A 23,048-nucleotide genomic window follows, 5' to 3' on the forward strand; every position below is an offset into this window, starting at 1 on the left:
TCCTGACTCTGCACTCTCTGTGTGGGACATACGCGGGGGCACACATACCCCAACTCCTCCAGGTCTGTAGGACCTTCCTCTTGCCACACAGCATGTCACCCCCGCCCCTGCCCCCGCCCCCCCAAGCAGTGCACTCCTCCTAGAGGCAGGCGTCTCCTCCTTCCTCCCCTGGATTTGGGAAGTTCTTATCTGCATAATGTTCCATTTCATATTATTCCTATTCATATTATTCAAAACCAGTTCTCTTTGCCTTGTAGGACCCAAAGAATTGTACCAGCCTGCCCCTTGCCCAGACGCCACCATCCTCTAGGAATAGAAACCTTGAGAACCCAGGCGCTGGGTCTTGTGTCACTGCAGGTGCCTGCGGCTGTCTATAGCGGAGACGGCTGGGCACACCAGCTCCACGACATGGGATGGACGGGTTCACGGTTCACTCTGTGGGGCAGATCTTGGATGGGGTCTGTTCCAAGTCTGTGTTTCTCCGCCGAGGCCCAGAACAGCGGTGAAGGGTCTGCGCAGAGGCCGGTGTCCAGCCAGCGGAAGCGCAGGACGGGTGGGGGCTGCTGTGGCCTCCTCTCGGGTGTGCACGGCGGGCGCTGCGGCTCCCTTCCCCGCTCGCGGGGCCGCAGCCATGGGGCCCTCTCTTGGCACAGATGGACCCTTCTTGTCCCAGCACCTTGGCTCGGACGTCCGTGTCACCCAAGCCAGAGCCACTGCCGAGAGTTACTGTCCGTCCCGGTTTCTTCCTTTCTCACCTGTTGGCCCTCCTCCCTGGGTCCCGGCTCTGCTGGTGCGGGGAAGCCCTAACCCTGGCCTGCAGCTGTTCTCGGGTCGCTCCCGCAACAATACCCCGGAAGCGTGCGGGGCCTCCCACGCGCCTCGCCGACCGTCCGCACCGGGGCCCACCCGCCGCGCCGTCGCCCCTTTAAGAGCCAGGCCCGGGCGCACGCGCAGTCGGGCCGTTGCGCGCACAGGCGCAGTGGGGCGGCGGATGTTTACGGCGGCGGCGGTCGGGAGGCGCAGCCGGGCTGCGGGCGGGCGAGGGGCGCCGGACGGGCGAGGGGCGCCGGGGGAGCTGCAGGTCGCGGCCTAGGCAGCCCGAGCTCGCGGGCCGGCCGAGCCCGGAGGTAGAGCCGCCCCCGCCGCCGCCCTCAGCCCGGCCTGTGGCGGGCGGCGGCGTCGCTCCCCCTGACCTCCCCCCGCGACCTCCCCCCACCTCGGTCCCGAGCGCCGGGACCCTCCTCCGGGGCCGGCCCCCCCGTTCCGGCGCCCCGCCTCGCCCCGCCTCCCCCGTTCCCGGACGTCCAGCTCCCCTCCCCCCACCGGCGTTCCCCGGCCTCCCCCGCGTCTGCCCGCCCCGTCCCCGGGTCCCCCTCCTGCGTGTCCCCTCGTCCCCCAACCCTCCCGGGGCGCGTGTCCTCTGGAGCGCGGCCCCGTCCCGTGCGGCGCTCCGGGGGTGTGTCGGTGGGGGGGGGCGTCCTGGCTGGCCCTGCGGCTCCCCGGGGCCCCCGCGGCCTCTCCCGGGGCCCGTCGCTGGCGCCCCTGGACGTGCCGGAGAGACGCGCGGCCCGCGCCGGGCGTGCCGAGCGGGGGACGTTTGCGGGGAGTCGCGCGGCGCGTGCAGGCGGGTCCGCGTTCGGAACCAGTGACCTCGGGCCTTTTCCGAAGGCGACCGTCTGGCTGCACCCGCGGGCGCTGCGGGTGGAAGCTGCCCCTGGCGGTCTTGGGTTGCGAGTTCGGGCCCGGTGCGCGTAGGGAGGACGGAACTTCCAGTCTCCGGGGCGGAACCGCGGGGGCAGTTGTTGCCCTTCCGACTGAGAAGTGGCTCAGAACCCCGGGACTCCAGGCCCCCGGAGGAGGTGGGTGGTTGGGGAACGCGAGCTCGGCTGGCCTTGGTGCCGGCGCTTCGGACTTGCCGTGCTGACGTGTGCTCCAGCGTTGCCCCTCGGAAAAGTGACCCAGATCCCTGCCCGCCCCTTGGTTCATCACTGGCCTGTCGTGGTCGTCTTCTTTCTTTCCGGCAGGGCAGTGGTCGAAGTCAGCGGCTGCGATTTGGGTGTCGAGTAGACAGTCAAGAATCGGTGCAGTCAGCCCAGAACTTGGGGCTGTGCTCGGGGGAAGTAGAGCTTTAGAGGTGCCATGAGAGGGGGCCTCTGAGGGGATGGGGTCCGAGCCTAGGCCTCCTGGCGCCCACCTCAGCTCGTACCTAACCTGGGCCCTCCCTGGGGGAGACAGGCTGTGGAGGTTCTAAGAACAGGTCCGTGTTTGGAATTCTGGTTGTTAGCAAGCTTTTCTGTGTCGAGTAGAGATAATCTTCATCTAACGTGTTCCACGGATCCAGCTTCTGTCAGCTCCAGGAATGGTGTACACACGGCAGCCTTTCTAGTGTTGGAAGAAAATCCCGCTGTAGGAGTTCTAGTTTTCACGGCAAGTCTCTGTTTCTTTTAATTCTTCTGCCAGCAGGAGGTGTGGCTTTGGTTCTGTGTTCTGCTGGTCTCCGTGACCAGCGCCAGCCCCTGCAGTTCCTGTAATCCAAGACAGCGTTCAGGAAGAGCCGGCAGGAAGCGGAGGGAAGAGTAGCGGGTTATTACCTACAGAACCTGGAAAGTTGACAGCATACCTGGGGTCCCACAGTGAGGTGGGGCCGTGAAGAGAGTTAGGGCTAGTTTCTGCTGGCATCGGGGTTGAGGGTGGAGCCTAGGGCTTCTCGGGCTCCCTTTTTACTGCAGAATATTAAGACAAAAGAGGGAATGTGAAGCGTGAGAAGAGAAAAATGAGAAGGGAAAAGACAAGTGGCCCAAAAGGACTGTTACGGAAACCAATTAAGAGCTGATTTCAGACATGGTTGGCAGAGGTAAAGTGTTTATTCCTCAGCAGTCACAGCTTAAGTCAGGCCCTTGCATTACAAAAAAGGCAAACTTTTCAGGGCTTGCAGGACAGGGTCCTTCCTCCCACATGAAATTACCTCGTCCGTATTTCCCTGAAGGAGCGACACGCGGGGTGGGCCGTGGCCCTCCGTGTGTAATCTGACAAACGCAGTGTTGACTGGAACCGCACACCCCCATGATCGTGGCTTCAGGCTGGTTGACCTGGTTTTAGCCTCCTTGGCTCAGGACTGGGACCTTCCCATGGCTGCTGCTGCTGCTCACCTGTCTTCCTCACTGCCCTTTGGCAGTTGGTTTTGGAAGGAGCAGTGCGAGAATAAGGTGGTCCTGTTGGCCCGTGACTCCGGAAGAGTGAATTATACTGAGGATTGCGAAGTAGAATCAAGTACAGCATCCAGAAGTTACTTCTCATTACTTCCAGCAGTTGGATTTGACTAGATGGTAGAGCCATTATTGGGTTGGGCAAGAGTATCTTTGAATCTGCTGTTGGTGTTTGGGGTGGTCAGGAGTAAGCGTGATTGTGCGCAGTGTGAGGAGAGGCAGAAGAGCGGGCAGAGTCAGTAGTCTCAGACCCTGCTGATGGTCACACGCTTCCTACCGGCGGCAACAGAGAGGGCTCCCGCATCGTCACAGAGTCTGCCATTTGGGGCAAAGATTACCAACATGTTATGTGTTAAATAACGTTTTTTTTCTTTGAGAATTTGAGAATGTAGGCCTTCGGCTAGATGGTCGTGGGTTTGAATTCTAGTCTCTTCATGCACTGGTCTGTAATCAGGAGTAAAATGACTACTCGGTCCCAATTTGCCTCAGTATGTTGTGAAGCTAACCAGACCCCTGGGACTGGTGGGTGGTGCCTGTAAGATTGTAGCTCTTTTTACTAAAATGCTAGCTTTTCCATGTGAGTAAACTTTCAAAGTGAGGTGACGTGGAAAATAAGTGATAGATTACATGGTAGAAAAAATAAAGTGTACCCAATATAGAGTTAGTGTTTGCTTTCTGAAGGTAGAATGATGGCACTGAGATAGGATGGTAGGACATTACGTAGAGAGTTCGATCCACCATGGAAGATGTGTGGTTTCCAGGCCTTTTCCCACATAGACATTTGGGCAGCAAGCGCAACTTCACTTTTAAGCAGTGACCTAAATTTTAAGATGACTGTCCTGGACTAGGGATGTAGACTGTAGCCTCAGAAGTAAGTAGCTTATTGAAGATTAAGCTTGACCTCATTAGCAGTCCGTCCAGTTGGCTAAGTTAACTGGCCATGGACCCTAACCTAGCAAGGGCTCCAGAACATTTTGAAATGGGGTGAAAATCTAATAATTGGGCCATCCTGGTGATTTAGAAAGCTTAATGTTCAGGTCTAAAATTTTGATGATGAAGATGAGCTGTTCCAACTGTGAAATGTTAGAGCGTTTATACTAAGCCCTAGGTTTCACATATTTTGTGTATTTGTTGTGAGAAGCTGAAGATTTATCATGAGTTCATTTATTTTTATTCCTGGGAAAACCTCTCCCACCACAATTGCCAGTAGTGTGCGTGGGGTATGTGTATGGAAGCTGTTCCCCCAGTTTTTATGCTTCTTGTTCTGCTGTTAGAAATCCAGAGGATTGGGAGGGGGAAAGCAAAGATTAACTTTGTAATAATAAATTATAGTATGTTATTATGGAAGTGAATTAGAAAATGTGTCAGTCTTTGTGAAGTCTGGTGCTTTCTGTCTTCCCCAACAGTTTACATCAGGTGTTTTGTAAAATGTTACCATTTTATGTGAAGTAAAATAATTCTTTCAGAAAGAGTTACATGGGGTGCCTATAAAATTGGAGAAGATATTTTTATGGTGACGGTCCCTGTGAGTTAGATGGAGGCACATTGTATGTTAGCAGGTGGCTAAGAAGGGGTCACACTGTTGCTTTTTCTTCTTGAAGGCAGTTGGGAAGAAGGAAAGCCATGTACCTTTCGTTAAAGGGGTAGAAAGGTTGCATTACGTACACTTCCAAAGGGGGAGTAGGAGTCCTTGGAGCAGTTGTAGCTTGAAAACAGATTTTGTATTTGTTAAAATATCACCATTCATCCTGTAGTATTTTTGCCTGGAATTTGTACATCCGAATATCCAAATGAACAGATTGAGTGGATTCCTTGACTTGATGTGTATGTGGGGGTGTAGAGGTGTCAGGTAAAATTTAGGACACCAGTTAAATTCAAATTTCAAATAAACAGTAACTTTATAGTATGTGTTGTTTACCTTTATTTCTTTTGTTTGCTTTTAAAGATTTATTTATCAGAAGTGATCTGTAGTACTTGAAGTATTCAAAGCGAAGTTGGTAGTAGTGTAACTTTTGTAGACACATCTATATTCTTTTTATGCTTCTATCCATTGACTCTGCCATATGTGGATATATCCCTTTTAAGGCAGATCCATATTCAAGATAATTTTAACCCTAAATACCTGACTTTGTAGATTGACGACTTGTCGTAAAATATCGAGTTCTTTCTTCAATGCGGTTTGCAGCTGTTGGATATGTGTTAGGTACCTCCAGTTCATTTGAATGCATTTGAAATTGTAAATTACAAGTTTCCGGACGGTTATAATGGGATTTCATCTTTGGCTTTTTTTCTTTCTGAATTTGGAGGGGGTGGGGTGGGTTAGGCAGTTGCTGATCCAATATATTCCATCTGTGATATTTTCAGAATTCAGAATTTGACCCTAACTGGTGTGCTCTGGCCTTTAATGTAGCTAGCCCTTCAGAAACGCCCTAACTGGTGTGCTCTGGCCTTTAATGTAGCTAGCCCTTCAGAAACGTCTGTCTTTGCAGCGTTGCCCGCGTGCGATCCGGAGGATGGGAGGTGCGGTGAGCGCCGGTGAGGACAACGACGAGCTGGTGGACAACCTGAAGGAAGCGCAGTACATCCGGACCGCGCCGGTCGAGCAGGCTTTCCGGGCTATCGATCGCGCGGACTATTACCTTGACGAGTTTAAAGAAAACGCTTACAAAGACTTGGCGTGGAAGCACGGCAACATCCACCTCTCGGCTCCGTGCATCTATTCGGAAGTGATGGAGGCCCTGGACCTGCAGCCGGGCCTCTCCTTCTTGAACCTGGGCAGCGGCACGGGCTACCTCAGCTCCATGGTGGGGCTCATTCTCGGTGAGTCCGGACAGAGTGCAGCAGAGCACCGTCTGTCTCCTGGTGCCGGGGCAGTGTCTCCTCTGTAGGGCCCTCGTCGGAGCGCCTTCTGAGCAGTCTTCTGCTTTGGTTTATGCACAGTCTTGGGGGGCTGGAGTGTCCTGGAGGGACCCTCCTGTTCCCTTCCCCCTCCCACCTGTGCCTCCACGGTCTGTTCAGCGCACCCTCCTTCCGCACAGCAGAGGGCCATGAGAAGTGGTGTAAATCAGGACCTTACGGTGATTTTTCGTTTTACGATACAGTCACCCAGCCTGCTTTGTCACTCTGTAAACAGAGACCAAGTTTAAAGTTCCCTGGAAGTTAAAGTTCTTCCAAGAAGTTTTGTTTTGTTTTGTTTTAATGCTCAAAAAGTTAGTACCTGTACGGTGTTGTTTGTCAGTAAATTCCCGGGATGGGAAGGACTTCACAGGTTTTGCCTCTTTCCCCAAGTAAGTTGTGAGACTGCACGTGGCGATGGGCATTTTTGTTCTTGAAACGGCAGTGTCCAATAATTGAGGGTTTAGGTGTCTGTTTTTACTCTGAGATAGAACGGTTTTGCCAGAGGAGTAATGGGGGCTGCCCTGCCCTTGGAAAGATTTCTCTGCGGAGGAGGCGGGGCTGGGGCTGCTGCCGCACCGGCGAGGGAGCGCGGCGTCTGCACCACAGCGCAGTACAGAATGTCTCCGCAGGGACAGTTGATTTTGTGGGTGTGGAATGAAATTTTGGGTTCTTTATATGTTCCTAGAGTTTGGAATTTGATGAAGTTTTGAGACTGACCCTTTGACTTTAGGCCACAGATTGCTATCCTCAAATTTTTAAGTTTGTTTTTGTTTTGTTTTTTGAAGCGATGTGCTTTTTGAACTTAATTTGTCTTGGATCAAGACTGCTTTGTGAAGAGCCCAGGTGATGTATCCTTCTGGAATTAGTGAAAGGTCCTTCAGTTCAGCTGAGAAACTGGGGGAGCTAAGGGTGAAGATGGTGTTTGGTGGAGAGAGGGATGGGGCATCCAACGGACTAGGTTAGAGCTGCTCTGGAAAGGAACTGAGATGCTCGGTTCTTGTAGTAAGCCAGACGCGGCCTGTTGCACTTGACATGCCACAGAACTTCTCAACAGCTTCTCTTCTGGGAGCTCCCTGTTTGCTGGGAATATGATCAGATGTTGGGTGGGGAGAGCTCTAAAGGAAGGGAGGCTTCTTGGGGGTCGCATTGGGTACTCCGTGCTGCTGTGATGCATGTGAAGGAGGCGACTGGGCGTTTGCTTTCCTGGGTTGACACCTTGCGCTGGCATGGCCGATGCCTCTGTGTGGACCCCGCGGGTTCTGGTCAGCTCAGCCTTCAGTGTTGCACACCACTTCAGGGCTGAAAACCGTGGTGGCCTCCCGGAGCCCGCAGCCATGAGTTCTGGAGTCTTTCATCCGACTCTTCTCTAGGTCCGGCTGCCTTCCTGCCTGGCCCTGAACTTCATCCCTTTGCTGCTGCACTTGTGTGCAGGGGCCTGAAGGTGCTGTGTGATGAGGGAGTGGGAAGCCCTCCTGCAGGGGTGGGAGGGCTTTTGGGCTGGCTTCAGTGCCATGCCCTTGAGGACTCAGTCCTTACTCCTTCTGTGCCCTCCGCCCCCTCAGTCAGCTTTTTATTGGGCTGAGTCGGGGGCTCCGTGTTACTGCTCTGTTTGGTGTTAAGCTCCTTGGGGTTAGGAACTATGTCCTCTATCTGTTATGAGAATTAAGTGCTTAACAGGTTTTGATAAAGGAGGAGGCTAATGAAACTATGAAGAGTGCGGAAGTAAAGGTCTGCTTGGTTTCTGGCGCGAGCTCCTAGCCAGAGGGCCGTGGGGAGGGAAGTCTGTGGTTTGGCAGAGGGGCTTGAGATTGGACAATTTGAATTTGATGTAATTATTGAAAATGCTTCTCAGGTAGGTTGTGTTTCAGTGAGAATCATTCAGCAGCAGCTGTGCATTTGACAGACATTGGGAGAAGAGAGCCCCAGGTGAGCTGTCCAGGTGGAGGAGAAGGAGGCCTTGGCTTGGGGTGGGTGTTGTGCTGTCAGGGGACCAGGAGAGCCCAAGTGGCAAAATGTGAAGATACGGGTGCGCAGATGGTTGCTCATTTTTCAGTATTTCTGTTGGGCCGTAGGGTTAAGTGCTGCACTGTGACTTCGGTATGTCCACCCAGTAAATAAAGTTCTTCATGCCCTGTTGATTTTCCCATGGAGATATTTAAAAATGGCTGTGTAAGTTAACCTACAGTAAATGAACACGTGTGAGGTGTGGAGCTTGGTGACTTTTTGTGTACGTGTTCAATTTCATGCAGGTACTACCTAGAACAAGGTATGGAGTAGGACCAGCGCCCCAGAAGCTCTCCGGCTGTCCCTCCCCACGTAGAGAGGAGAGAGGACCCTTTTGTCCTCCGTCATCATAATAAGTGTTGCCTGTTTTTGACCTTCGTATAGGTGAATTCCCAAAACAGAGACTCACCCAAGCTGTCTGTATCAGTACATCTGACCTAGAGGCAGTTTTATACAGAGGGAATAATACGTTTATTGTTAAGTGGGCTTATAACCTTTCTCACAGCTTTATTTCCAATTGCTGATAAAATTCCTTTGATATAAAAAATGTTTCATTGTGATTTGGTTATAGTTTATTTAAAAAAGATTTTATTTATTCATTTAAGAGAGTGAGAATGTGTACGTACACGAGTGGGGGAAGGGGCAGGGGAGTGGGAGAGAGCGTATCTGCAGCAGACTCCGCGCTGAGCACAGAGCCTGACATGGGGCTCAGTCCCAGGACCCCGAGATCATCACCTGAGCTGAAATCAAGAGTTGGACATTCAACCGACGGAGCCACTCAGGTGCCCCTGTTACAGTTTTATTTTAATGATGATCAAAAGCTATTTGTGCCCATGTCTGAGTAGTTGGGGCAACCTCTAGTGGAACACAGTCCTGAGTCCAGTGTCATTTGGAAATAATGTCTTTCTTCTTTAATTCATTAGTAAGATCTTGAATTCTTGGTTGCAGATCTTGGCTTTTTTACATCTTCAAATAATTCTTCAAAGGTTTGAGAGCAGAGCAACCCAGGCTTTGGAAAGCTGTGGCGTCGGTAATATCAAAGAAACAAGTATTTACAGTTATTAATATTTACAGTGTGGTGAGCATAGTCTACCCTGCGTACTTAAAGATTTAGCTTGGGTGATTTAGGCCTGGTAATGTGGTAAGACCTCTAAACCTTGCAAATTTCTTCATGTAATTATACATGCTGAATCTGGTGCGTTGCAGTGGATAAAACAAAGAGTAAGCGTTCTTGCCCTAGTACTAAAAATTTTTTTATTCTGGAACATTTTAGGTCCTTTTGGTGTGAACCACGGGGTTGAACTCCATTCGGATGTAATAGAATATGCAAAGCAGAAGCTGGACTTCTTCATTAGAACCAGCGACAGCTTTGACAAGTAAGATCAAATACTACCCTTGGGTTGCTGTGTGAATTATAATTTAAACTTGATTAGACGGGAGAGAAAAGTTTATTAGTGTTCATATAACATGATTCAGTTTTGGCAGGAGAATTGGGTGTATGCAAAGCTGTTCTAATTATTTTCTTTTTAAAAAAAATTAAAAAAAAAAGAAAGATTTTATTTATTTATTTATTTGACACAGAGAGAGAGATCACAAGTAGGCAGAGAGGCAGGCAGGGAGAGAGGGGGAAGCAGGCTTCCCGTTGAGCAGAGAGCCTGATCCAGGGCTTGATCCCAGGACCCTGGGATCATGACCTGAACTGAAGGCAGAGGCTTAACCCACTGAGCCACCCAGGCGCCCCTCTAATTATTTTCTTAAATATTTTGTGCTTTTGAGGGCTTTAGGTTTTTTAATTATGACGCCAGGGAAAGGTAATTCTTCTCTAGTGTAATAGGAGAGGGAAATAGAATGTTCATTTTGCCCGATTTTCACGTTTCCAACACAGATAATAATTTATCTCCTAATTCTTAAACAGAATTATTGCATTTGTATTTGGACAGTATATATAACTACCTCTTGCCATTTTTAAATAAGGCATTAAAGTTTTTATTTTAGGATTTAACATTTTTAGAAACACCAAATGTAGTTTTCTTTCATTTTATTGGTTTTTATGTTTTATTTTTTTAAAGATTGACTTATCTGAGAGAGAGGGAGAGAGAGCGAGCGAGCGCATGCTTATGCACATAAGTGCGGGGGGAGAGGGGATCTCACATGGACCCCACGCTGAGTGTGGGACCCGAAGCAAATGGGGCTCCGTCTCACAACCCTGAGGTCGTGCCCTGAGCTGAGACCAAGAGTCGGACACTTAACCGACTGAACCACCCGGGTGCCCCTCATTTTGCTTGTTTTTCTTAGATCTTAAATAAGGTGATGATTTGTAAAGACAGAGCAAAGACAGTGGTGATGGGAAGTTAGATGATAGAATTCTGTCTGTCTTAAGTTTGTGGCGTTCACTTTCATAATATTTTGTTTGGGATTTCTAGGGTTCAGTTTATTAATGATACAATTATTTTGGGGGTCTGACTTGCAGCTTCTAACTCTGTCAGTGGTATTTATTATGTGCAAGGAAAACGTAACCTGTGGGTAGGATAGATTTACTGTAGAGACTTGCTACAATGTGATATATTCAGTTACGGAAAACATTTTTTGCTTTTAGATTTGACTTCTGTGAACCTTCCTTTGTTACTGGCAATTGCCTGGAGATTTCTCCAGATTGTTCTCAGTACGATCGTGTGTACTGTGGGGCTGGTGTGCAGAAAGAGCATGAAGAGTACATGAAGAGTCTTCTCAAAGTAGGGGGCATCCTTGTCATGCCACTGGAAGAGAAGGTCAGATCCCTCTCATAACCGACACGCTTAACTGTTGGCCCAGGTCTGTTCCCAGAAGTCTCCATGTGTTTTTCCCTGTTTGCTTCATGACAGCTCCCTCCGTTTCACAGATGAGGGCACAGGCAGGGACAGGTCCTAAAGACAGCCCAGCTTGGGCCAGGGCCTGACGCAGGTGGGCACCCTGGAGCCTGCGCTGTGAGCCTCCCCTCCCTCGTCTGTCCGCTCTCCCCCCTCCCCCCCGCCCCCCACCCCACCCGCAGCTGCTCCAGTACGCTTGTTCTGGTGTTAGAATGGTGGGCAGACGTCCCTCGAGTCCTTCGGGTCTAACTGCTAGGTTCTGTGACAGCGAGTATTATACAGGAGTCTCTTCCTTCGGAGGAGTCTTGTCTCCGCTGTTTGGTCGTGTATGTGTCTGTCTGTCGTCACTGTTGTGCTTCTTTGAGAAAAACAAGTTCTCACGAACAAGCAGATTAATCAAAACTGAATTGGTCATCAGAGAGAATGTCTCAGTTACAAAGAACTAAGGAAAAATGGAAATGATAAAAATTAGGAGATTGTGCATTTTTGTGGGATTTTCTGCAATTTAAAAATGTTAGCATTTAATTTATTTTGTTTAAAAAGGAATCATTCATTGCTGAACATCCAGAACATACAAAAATGAAGAAAAGTCACTCACAACCTTACCTTAAGCCCTGTTAGTGTCTGACGCTTGTAGTCAGTACCTTTCTAAGGAATCATTGCGCGTACTGTTGAGAAGTTATGATGTTTTCCTTAACTGATGAGATAATTTTAAGCCATTTAATATTCTGTGTCATCATGTTGCTTGTATTGTGACCTGTGGAAATGTTGACCATAGTGTGTCCTCTGGCTGCTGGAATTGCCCACGGGGCTGTCTGTATAACATTCTGTTACTTGCTATTATATACAGACTGCAGTGACTATCGCCAAGTAAAACAAAATTTTTATCCATAAATATTTCAAAGTGTATTTATAAAAGATAAGGACTGTTTTTAAGGATATCACAAAACCGTTATCAACATAAAAAATCACCAGTAATTTCTTAGTATTTTAAAATTGCCAGCTAGTGTTCAGATTTTTCTAATTATCTCAAAATTTGCTTGAATAGTTTATTTGAATGGATCTCCATTTAAGATTTTCTTAAAAGTTTTATATTTGAGAGAGAGAGAGAGCGAGAGAGAGTGGAGAGGTCTGAGGGAGAGTAGACCCCCTGCCGAGGACGGAGCTCGATGCAGGACTCGATTCCGGGACAGGATCCCGGCACTCCAGGATCATGACCTGAGCCGAAGGCAGTTGTTCCACCAACTGAGCCCCCCAGGCGCCCCTCCATTTAAGATTTATATCTTCTCTTTGGTTGATTCTCTTTTTATTTGTTGGAAGATTTTATTTTTGAGTGATCTTTGCACCCACCATGGGGCTTAAACGCGTGCCCCAAGAGCAAGAGTTGCTCCGCTCACCGACCGAGCCAGCCCGGCACCCCATCTCCTAAGTGTTTTTTATCTAGAGTTTCTCTTTTTTTCTTTGCTTCCCCCGCTGCTCCTTTTTCCTTGAAATCAAGTGGTTTGTCTTACAGTTTCCTGTAGTCTAGATTTGGAGACGACCTATCTCTGGGGTGATGTTTAACATACTCTTTCTGCTCCTCATTTCGTTACACGTTGTTAGTGGGACCCAGAGACTTGCTTAGTTTCCAGCTGAGGGTGCGAGAGCCCTCACGGCGGTACAGAGCCCGCGCGTGGGCAGGCCCGGCACGCCTGCTGTCTCGTTCTATGACGTGGGCAGTGCGGCTCTGGCCTGGACCCATTATCTCAGGGGCTGTGGGACAGTCTGATCCCATCACGTCTCTTCAGCTGGCACCTTTCACCCTTGTCTTCTCTTGAATTGGATTCCAGCGCAGTTAGCATGTGGTGTCCCACTAGCGGCAGGTGTGCGTTGCACCGCCCAGGCTCGGCACCGCCCAGGCTCGGCACCGCCCAGGCTCGGCACCGCACCTACACTCTGTCTCCTTCCCATGTCCCCCATCTTCTCTGGTGACCCTGGTGGTTCCTTAGGAGTGTTTTTTGGTCTCTTTTTTCCCTTTGGTCAGTGACTGTGTTCTCTAAATCCCACATATGAGTGAAGTTCTGTGGTATTGGTCTTTCTCTGGCTTGTTCAGCTTAGCATGATGTGCTCTGGCTCCAGTCGTGTCATGGGAAATGGCCAGATGTCATTCTTCTTTATGCCCAGTAATAGTCCATCGTGTGTGCCGTATCTTTGTGTGTTCGCCTGTCCGTGGACACCGGGGCTGCTTCCGTACCGTGGCTGTTGCGGATCGTGCTTCAGTAAACAGGAGGGTGCAGTGTCCCTTTGAGTTAGGGTTTTCGCATTCTTCGGGGAAGTACTTCGTAGTGCAGGGCTGGGTTGTAGGGCAGCTCTGTTCTGAACTTTCTGAGGAGCCGCCGTACTGTTCTCCAGAGCGGCTGCACCCGTTTGCACCCCACCAGTGCAGAAGGAGGTTCTTTTTTCTCGTGTCCTCACCACTGCTTGTTTCCTGTGTGGATTCTCCCCTTTCTGACGGGTGAGGTGGTGTCTCACTGCGGTATTTTTTTTTTTTTTTTAAGATGGATTTATTTTAGAAAGAGAGAGCACGAGTAGGAGGGACAGAGGAGAGGAAGAGAGAATCTCCCGCACACTCTGTGCTGGGTGTGGAGCCTGATGCGGGGCTCGATCTCACGACCCCGAGACTGTGACCTGAGCGGAGACCGAGAGTTGGGTGCCCAGCCAGCTGAGCCACCCAGGCGCCCCTCATTGTGCTTGTGATCTGCTTTTCCGTGATGAGGAGTGACGTGGAGTGTCTTCTCGTGTCTGTGGGCCATTCGTATGTCTTCTTTGGAGAAGTACCTGTTCGTGTCTTCTGCCCACTTTTAAATTGGATTATTTGGGTTTTGGGTGTTGAGTTGTGTAAGTTCTTTATGTAATTTAGATACTAACCTTCTGTGGGATGAGTCACTGCAAATATCTTCTCCCATTCATACGTTGGCTCTTAGTTTGCTGGTTGTTTCCTTGGCTGTGCAGAAGCTTTCTGTTCTAATCCCAGCAGTTGATTTTTGCTTTTGTCTCCCTTGCCTGAAGGGACCTATCTAGAAAGTGTCACTACGACCAATGTCGGAGACATTACTGCCTATGCACTCTTCTAGGATTTTTATGCATTTAGGTGTCACATTCAGGTCCCCAGTCTGTTTTGTGTCTTTGTGTCAACTTCAGTTTCTTTCATCAGTGTTTTATGAATTTCAGAGTAGAGATTTCACCTCTTTTTTAAGTTTATTTCTAGATATTTCATTATTTTTGGAGCAGTTATAAATGGGATTATTTTCTTAATTTCTCTTTCTGCTGCATCATTAGCGTATAGAAATGCAGTAGATTTCTGTACATTGATTTTGTATCTTGCGACTTTATAGTACCTGGAATACTTACATGAAGAGAAACACTCCTACCAGTTACTTGGTTACCCTACGTACATGTTATAAGGAGAAGCTGGATAAATTCTGATTCTTAAGCTTTGTCTATCAGTTTCCTCAGTAATCTGGTTCTCTAGCATTTGTTGAAAGTGGTGACTCGTAAGATTTTATTTGGTTTCTAATGGCGGTGTGAATTCATGGGTATAGATGTACTTAAAATTTTAATCATCGTATGATTCTTATTGAAACTTAAAATGTCCAGTCCTGGCCAATAGGCACCTCTCCAGGTTGGCTCTTGGACTCTGATACACCCTCAGTAGTCTTTGATGGTTTTCTTACTTTCTGGTAAGAAAAGATACTCCACACTAATTTTTTGTAATTTTTACCACAAACTTAGATTTAACTGTTTCTGAGGATCTCTGTTAGTTTTAAGTTCATTGGGAATTGGTGTTTAGAGAACACAGGTGGGCCCTTTGTCGGAATCTTTGATACCGGGTTGGTTTTCTTCAGTGGTATTCTGGAGCCAAGAAGTCCCTTTCCCCCCATACGTACTTATATTTCTGTTGCTTTGGCTTTCGGACACCAGAACACACTATGGGTTTATACTGGTGCTTCCTGCTCAAAGTCAGGGCCAGAGGGTTTTCCTGACTTCTGCGCAGGTGCTGTGTCCCATGCTGGAGGCTCCCTGACGGCTGAGTTTGCTCTTCTCCTGGGGATGTACCAACAAACATGTTTGAAAGTCCCTGGAGATAATGCTTCCCTGTGTGGTTGTGCCGCTAGCCCGACTTAGAGCTCATTTGTTTGTTTTTAGGGATTGCATTTAAGGTGTATAACCTCGTAAAATATTTATGGGGTTTCAAGATGTAAATAATGAATACTCACAGAATTTTTTTTCCATGTATGTTCTTCTCCACTTCACCTGTAGGTAACCACTTTGTTTGTTCTTAGTTTATCTGTGTCCTCAAAAAATATACAAGCAAACGTACTTTTTCCATGACTTGACTTCAGTGAAGAAAGGCACATTTTTTTCCATTCTGTCTATTCATCCAGACATAAGAAATAGGAGCGGATAATTTTAGGTTTTACACGTTGCTTATTGTTCATTTTATGGGTTTGGTATTTGGATTTGGTGTAAGTGGAAATTCTTTTCTGTCCCTGTGTTGTTTATTCAAAAATATTCTTTCCTGGTGTATGAAAATGTGTTTTTCTGATGGGCACTTGGGTTCTTTCCACCCTTTTGCTGTTTGCAAGCACTGCTGCTGTGCAGAGGGTGTGCAGGTGTCTGTGGGTGCTCTCTGGCTTAATCTTCGTCTGCATGAAGATGATACACTATACTTCCCGGTGTAGTCTCAAGAGCAGAAGTGTTGGATCCGAGACTCCGTATTTTAACTTTGGCCAACTGCCTTAAAGGAGAGGAGCCTCCCATGCCCTTGCTGACTGCCGCCTGCTTATTGCTGTCATCATTGTGGATAGCAGGGTGACGTGTCCCCATTTTTGCTCTTCTTTCTGAGAATATTGTTTTAAATATTTATTTTTTATTTATAAAGATTTTATTTATTTATTTTATCAGACAGAGATCCCAAGTAGGCAGAGCAGCAGGCAGGGGCAGGGGAAGCAGGCTCCCCACTGAGCAGAGAACCCCCCCTCCATGCGGGGCTCGATCCCAGGACCCTGAGATCATGACCCGAGCCGAAGGCAGAGGCTTTAACCTACTGAGCCACCCAGGCGCCCCCAAATACATCTTTATTTCAATTGCTATTATTTCTTAAAAATATTTGAGAGAGAGAGAGAGTGCTCGTGCAGGGGCGGGGGGGTGAGGGGGACTGAGGGAGGCTGCTGGAGCAGACCCCCTGCTGAGCACACCTGACCCAGGCTCTCGGTCCCACAACCTGAGCTGAAATCAAGAGTCGGCTCCTTAACCGGCTGAGCCCCCTAGGCTCCCCTTTATTTAAAATTACTTTAGTAATCTTTGTTGTATCAGAAAAATACGTCAGTCCTTTTATTGGAATTGTGTTATCTGTATACTGATTTGAGGATTGTAGCGGATTTTTAGTATCCGTCTCCGTGTCTGGACCATGGAATATGGATTTACAGTTTTCCTAAATGGTTCACACATTATTTATCGATTGTATTTAGATATTGATGTTCATTATAACTAGAACTTCTCCTTTAAGAAAATGTTTTTAAAAAGAAGTTTTTGCTTGTACATAAGAGTGTGAGTGACTTATTGATGTTTACCTAGTACGTGGCTACTTAATGCTTTCACTTCCAAGGTTCATGATATAGAATCTTAGTTTTTAAGAGGATTTGCTGGCTTGGATATTTTAAGAGAAGAGAGTATATAATCTTAGCATGTCAGAGCTGAGCAGAAAATAGCACTGTGACCTGAATAGGCCTTTCAGAAACGGGCACCATCACACAGAGCACACAGGAGGGCTGTGTTGTCTAATCAGGCTCTTCTGCAGGTCTGTGTGTCGTGGCGGTGACGTCACTCAGAAACTCTGCTGGAGCAGGGAGAAGCTCGGACAGAGGTGGCCGTGAGCCTGCAGCACTAGCTGCTCTTTGGTGTGTGATCACAGTCACACAAGAAGGTCATGGTCGCAAGTTCTTCATGGTTTCTGTCCTCTGGAACAAACAGCCTGGGGTCCGGTCTAGACTGAAGCATCATTGCAGGTTGTCGTGAATGTCTTTACTGACTCAGACTTGAGAATGTCTGTGCCTCCTGCCTGCCCCTTACTAAGCATCACCCTCAGCCCTGGCCCAGGGAAGTGGTCTCGTCTGACGGACTCTTCTTTGATTTCTTTTCTCTAACGCACGTATTTCTCGTAAACAGGAATTAGGTCTGGAGGCTTTGAACATGCCCAGGCAAAACACCCTTGCGACAATATTAATACTTCCTGGGTGCTTTATGTCACATCATGTTAGGGGCCTCTGTGCTCAGGTTATTTCATTATCAGTATCTCTGTGGGTTTTTTTTTTTTTTAGTTTATGTGGAGGAATGATTAAATATAAACCGACAGTAGCCACATCTTGTGAATATTCTCATTTTCTCTTTGGGGCAGTTGACTAAGATAACGCGAACTGGCCCTTCTGCTTGGGAGACCAAAAAGATTCTGGCAGTTTCTTTTGCTCCTCTGGTCCAGCCCTGTCATTCGGAGTCTGGAAAATCAAGACTTGTCCAGTTACGTAAGTACAAAAATCCTTACTTATCCTTTGGATCTTTAAAAAAATCTCATTAGAATTTGAAGAGAGAGACAAATTGTAAGGAGCCTTTTAATATTTAGGAACATTTTTCTACCCACTGAAACCTTAAAATGTTACAAATGATTTTTAGATATTAAAAAAAGTAATCTGTTTTCAGCCCATTTTAGGTTGTTTTTGCCTTCTTTTAAATCTCCAGGAATTCTTTTTTTTGTTTGTTTTAAAGATTTTGTTTATTTATTTGACAGACAGACATTACATGTAGGCAGAGAGGCAGGCAGAGAGAGAGGAGGAAGCAGGCTCCCCACTGAGCAGAGAGTCCGATGCGGGGCTCGATCCCAGGACCCTGAGATCATGACCTGAGCCGAAGGCAGAGGCTTCACCCACTGAGCCCCCCAGGCACCTTCTCCGACAATTCTTGCTGGCCGTGCCATTGAAGGCGGGAGGCTCTCTTGAGAGGGAGTTCGTTCTGCTCTGTGGCGAAGTCTCACAGAGACAGCGTGTTGCCAGCACCGCTGGGCCAGGGGCTCTTGCAGAGTCACGGGACCCCTCCCTCCTCGGGGCGCCTCGTGGGCACACGCTTCAGGTGGTGGGAGGCTTGCCATGGAGATTCATTTGGCTAGCCCTCTGTCTTCAACTCCTTCAGGATGGGGAATCAGAAAGAGCTGACATTATCCATATACTGTTTTATCATTTACACAGAGATTTACACAGCAATGAGAATCCTAGTGATTTATTGAAAATAAAACCGTTCAGCATGGATTCTGCATTCTGATCATTTAGAAAATTTGGAAAATGCACCAAAAAAGGGGAAAAAATAACCGTAATCTCAAATCCAAAGATGATACATGTTAGCAAATTCCTTCCAGAAATTTGTTTTTCTTAAATTTGTGAGGAGACATTTATCAGATAGTCATGCACTGCCTCGGTCTCTGCTAAGTGGAGGTCACCTGCCACAGACACGGTCCTTGAAATGTGGCCGTGAGCAGCGGTAAGATACAGAAAGAGGCTGAGAGGGCCAGGGAGGGTTTGACAGAGGGTGGGACATTTTGGGTGAAAGTGAATTCTCTGAGGAGAGGAGAAAGGGAGAAAAAGCATGAGCAGAGGCTGATGGGGACTTTCTACGTGCACGCCCTTCGGCATGGTCCGAGTGGGAGAAACGAGCCCACTGCGTGAGTTAGACTTGTCCTGGAGGCCGTGGGAGCCACCGTGTGTGTGAACTCAAAGATGGGGTGCTTCTGTCTTTTCGACGACCCTGTGGCCCGGCAAAGGCTGAGTTAGTCCTGTGCATGCGCCCTGGGACTCTCCCCCGGAGAGGCTGGCGTCACTCACAGGCAGGGCACGGCCTTCCGCAGCGCTGCCCGAGTGTTGGAAGGTGAGGGCTTGTTGATGCGTCTGCAAGGCCTCTCGGGGGTTTGGTTGAAGACAAGTCTCGTAATGTGAGGGCTTGACCGGGTCTGGGTAAGAACTGCGACAGCATGGAGGGCACCCCAAGAGCTTGGTTTTGAGACCAGAGCTCTGGAGTGAACGCTGGCTGATCAATAGCCCCGTGATGTTTTGGGCTCCCGAAGTGGACAGTTAATTGCAACTCTGTCTTCCTGGGCCAGAGTTTTCTAAAGTAGCAAAGGTGTTTCCATGGAGACGGTGGCCTCTGAAGCCGAAGGGATTCGGGGGCAGGCACATAGGCTGTTTCTGAAAAAGGACGTGGGCCTTGAGGTGTCCGGCATCTCTTGGGGATGTGGGTCTGGGGGGCTGCTCAGGACCCTGGTCAGGAATGGAGCAGAGCCCTGGGAGCCGCTGCCCAGTCTTTGTTCCTTGAACCATAGCATGGATGTCAAACCAGGGATTGATAGGCACATAGAGTGGGGGAAATGGTAGAAATCAGCCCCTGAGGGAACACTGCTGGCTGTGGTGGAGAAGGGGCTGGCAGGAGAGACTTGGGCTAAGTTGGTTCCCTTCCAGCGGGACCTTGGGGTGAGCTAGAGAAGGAGTCCGTTCAGCGGACTGAAGGGAAAGACAAGGAAATGTGGGTGTGTTGAGCAGAAAGTCATGATTACGGTGTTGCGTAGCGGGGCCCATGCCGGAGCCCATCCTGGACAACGGGGAGGAGACTGTTGAGCGGGAGAGGAGGCCTGGCGTGGACCCAGGGAGGAAGGTGCTGAGAGCCTGGGGCTAGGGGCTTCCCCGGGGTCCCGTGGAACGGGTATTCACGGGATTCTGCACAGGCCGCTCTGATTTGGGTAGTAAATATTACAGACAACCTAAGAACCTTCCCCGTATTGTAGATCGTCACCTTTCGGGGAAGAATTTAGGTCTTGGAAGCTTGCATCTTCCTCGCTTGCTTCCCTGCTGTGACCTCTTTCTCTGTCAAATAAATAAATAAAATCTTAAAAAAAAGGAGTTAGGTCCTGGAGGGAAAGAAGTGGTGGCTTTCAGTGTGAGGTATCTGAACGCACAGTCCTTAAGTCCTCCCCCTTGAAGAGAAAAGCTCTCCTGTTGCCATACGCGTGCATTAACCTGAGCTGGACTTTGATTACCAGATTCGGTGTCTCCTCGGTGTGCGCTGGAGTTTTTGTACCTACTTAGATTTGCTTTTCTCTATTAAAAAAGGAACAGATACTCAATTTGTAAAGTGCCGTGGAAATGTAAAGATAGACGGAAGAATTCTGGAGCCCCACGTTCATGGAGTTCCACCGGTGAGGTAGAACCGGGAACGAATACCGTAAACAGAGTCATGAACCCAGGTTCGTCTTCTGCTCCGACTGATGACACACACGCCCGTGCTTCCTTCACTTACAGGAGTTCGGGGTAGCGCGTTTGAAAACACCGTTTGAGACGGACACATGCGTGCGCCTTCGAGCTGTCACTGTTTGCCGGGACAGCGGGACAGCGGGCGTGGGTGACCGCGAGGGACGGTTTTCCAGAGTTAGGGCTCTGTGCCGTCTGGGTCCCTCACAGACGAGGCTGACACGTCTCCTTCTTTGCCCGCAGCGCCGCTGGCCGTGCGGAGCCTCCAGGACCTGGCTCGAATCGCCATCCGTGGGGCCATCAAAAAGGTCATCCGTCAGGAGACCGCGAGCGGCAGCGGAAACGGACTGAAGACCACTCCCCGGGCCAAGAGGCGGAGAGTGCGCCGCCGTCGCATGGAGACGATCGTCTTTTTGGACAAGGAGGTATTTGCCAGTCGGATCTCCAGCCCCTCCGACGACACCAGCTGTGAGGACTTGGAAGAGGAGCAGCGGCGGGAGGAGGACAGAGCCCCGCCGGAGGCGAAGCCGGCCCCGCCGGTGAACTTCCTGCGCGAGAAGGTCCTGAGCCTCCCTCTGCCAGACCCCCTGAAATACTACCTGCTCTATTACCGGGAGAAGTAAGTCTGTGGGCACCGGATGAGGTGCAGCCCGAGGCCGCCCTCCCACCCCCACCCGGGCCCTCACGGGGTCACCGGGCACACGCCGTGGGGAAGGAGAGTGCGGTCCTCTCCACGTTTCTGTGTTCAGTTTGTTCTTGGGTTTCCTCTAGAATTCCATTCGTCGGTATCATTTCAGTAAACGTAGTCTTTTGACAAGGAAAGTGCATAGGGGAATGTTTTCTCAAAAGGGAGAGAATCTCCAGGAGAAGCGTGTTTGCTTTCTGCTCTGGTGAAACTCTGACATCTGCACGCAGAGACCCAGCCGAGACACATGTGTGCGCTGCCCGTGAAGCAGGGCAGTTGAAATTAACCCACGTTGCTCCTAAAATGTGTAAAAGAAAGCACAAGTTTGCAAGTGTGTAACCTCTTTCCCAGATGTGAGGCACCTGTGTCCAAGTTGGAACTTGACGGTACCAGCCTGTTGAGCACCGGCGCTGACCTCCGCTAACCTTTTCGTTTTCTGGAGGGGACCGTTATTGAAAAGCTCTCCCTTACTTTAAATAAATGTGATTAAATCTGATGTGAGTTGTCGATTGTGATTTTAAAGGAGGGAAATTGTCACGAGGGAGGAAGAGTGAAAGTGTCAAACTGCTAGATGGCTGTCCGGAATCCCAAAGTTATTTGGACTGTTTTCCTGACAGCTTTTCTTACCTTCAGAAGAATGAGTGTCAGATAATCCCTTAGGGGATACTCAAGAATGAAGCAGGTATTGTGTATAATGAGCTACATTACTTTTACCCCAAGGGTAGGGATGACCGTTGACCCAACCTTGAGTATGCTAGTGGGTGTCTAAGGCACGGACGTGCTCAGTTCTCAAAACAGGGGGAAAGTGTTTAAGCTGCAGGAAGTACAGTGGGGACAGTGTTACCGACAGCCTCTGCTTTTCTTTTTCTTTTAAGATCAGTTGGCTATTTTTCTGTAGTCCTATAGGTTTTGTCTTTTATAACTCTGGGGAAAAAGACGTGTTAGTTTTCTAATTTTTCTTAATAACAAATATGTGTATTTTAGTAGCTCCATTGCATTAAAGGAATGGTCTGAGCACCAGTGACTTGTGAAGTCTCCCTTCTCCAGGCCCTTTGGGTTGAGCGCTTTCTTTTTTTGTGGGGAGGGGTTGAGCGCTTTCTGTCGTTACCAAGTTCTGAGTCTTCAGAAGGCCATCCTGTCAGATGGTAGAGTGTTTTCAAGTTATTGGTCATTCCAAAGCATCGGTTCTTTTCAAACTTATTTTTGTTCTGAAAGAAAAGAATGGTATAAAATGTTAGCAAGGGACCCGAACTCAGAGTGTTGATGTTGGATGAGTCGTCTGGAGTTAATGCCTAGTTTTATCCCTGAGCTTCTTGGGGGTCAGAAACCTCTTTGTGTTTCACCAGCTGAACCGAGTTCTGGTCGTTTGTTTCTTTATTTAATTTCTTCTTCTTCTTCTTCTTTTTTTTAAAACTTTTCTTCTTTTTTAAGTAACTGTCATTTTTTTCACAGGATACTGTGTGCATGCATAGCTGGGAAACATGTCTGTTGCCGTAGATTTGAAAATGTAACCCTTTGTAAAGACAGTTACTTCATAGTCGTTTTTAACCTGGCATTTAACTGAAGGTCAAGCATTCTCGTCTCCGAGGCGCGTGGTTCACGTTCACGTGCGGTCACTTCTAGCGTGCACATCTCTGCTGACATCATTCCGATCGATGCGTAGCAGTCTCTGCAAGCGTGGACACTTGAAGCATAATGTCACATCCACGGTATTTGTGAAATCTGTTACACCAGGTGGCTTGACTAAGGTTTTTAATTGTGGGTGATTTTATTTTTTTTAAACCACATTTTACTTTCCACTGTAAAAACTTCATAATGCATAAGCCCCGTTTTTCCCTACATCTGTCAAACCTTTCTTAACATTGTGTTTGTATTTACATGTTGTCAGTTTGTGATGTTTAAACCAGAATTTGGTTAAAAGTATATGTAGATATAATATATGTGAGATAGTTTGGTGTTTATCTTACACACCTAGAGAAGAACTGTAAATGGGTTTTCCTGGGCTAAAGTGTTCCTCACTAGAGCCCACAATGACGCACTCCTACTGTCTGCTTCCCGACGGATGGATTGTGTGTTACCTGTAGCC

At 48.6% G+C, this 23,048-nt stretch overlaps 1 protein-coding gene across 5 annotated transcripts; it reads left to right on the forward strand.

The window, feature by feature from the left end:
- Window positions 1–979: 979 nt before the first annotated feature.
- On the forward strand, window positions 980–21,458 carry PCMTD2 (protein-L-isoaspartate (D-aspartate) O-methyltransferase domain containing 2). Of its 5 annotated transcripts, none has more exons than XM_045070758.1 (7): window positions 980–1,127; window positions 2,307–2,427; window positions 5,696–6,026; window positions 9,382–9,484; window positions 10,705–10,876; window positions 17,391–17,514; window positions 20,521–21,458. In XM_045070758.1, exons 3-7 carry the CDS (start codon window positions 5,720–5,722, stop codon window positions 20,898–20,900), a joined length of 1,086 nt encoding a protein of 361 aa, XP_044926693.1. In that variant the 5' UTR covers window positions 980–1,127; window positions 2,307–2,427; window positions 5,696–5,719; the 3' UTR covers window positions 20,901–21,458. The 5 variants fall into 5 exon arrangements, with proteins under 5 accessions (XP_044926693.1, XP_044926692.1, XP_004760149.1 ...); XM_045070760.1 differs by lacking the exons at window positions 980–1,127; window positions 2,307–2,427 and adding exons at window positions 2,861–3,326; window positions 20,140–20,273 and having other exon boundaries at window positions 20,521–20,578; XM_045070757.1 differs by lacking the exon at window positions 2,307–2,427.
- The last annotated feature ends 1,590 nt before the right edge of the window (window positions 21,459–23,048 follow it).

The sequence above is a fragment of the Mustela putorius genome, unplaced genomic scaffold (assembly GCF_011764305.1).
Source record: "Mustela putorius furo isolate JIRA1106 unplaced genomic scaffold, ASM1176430v1.1 tig00003972_pilon_pilon_pilon, whole genome shotgun sequence".
Taxonomy (NCBI): Eukaryota; Metazoa; Chordata; class Mammalia; order Carnivora; family Mustelidae; genus Mustela; species Mustela putorius.

Excerpts from the sequence above, each read along its gene's own strand:
- PCMTD2 (XM_045070758.1), top strand. The coding sequence starts at position 5,720 with ATGGGAGGTGCGGTGAGCGCCGGTGAGGACAACGACGAGCTGGTGGAC. Across the intron at positions 6,027-9,381 it reads CATGGTGGGGCTCATTCTCG|GTCCTTTTGGTGTGAACCAC; the intron begins GTGAGTCCGGAC and ends GGAACATTTTAG. Across the intron at positions 9,485-10,704 it reads ACCAGCGACAGCTTTGACAA|ATTTGACTTCTGTGAACCTT; the intron begins GTAAGATCAAAT and ends TTTTGCTTTTAG.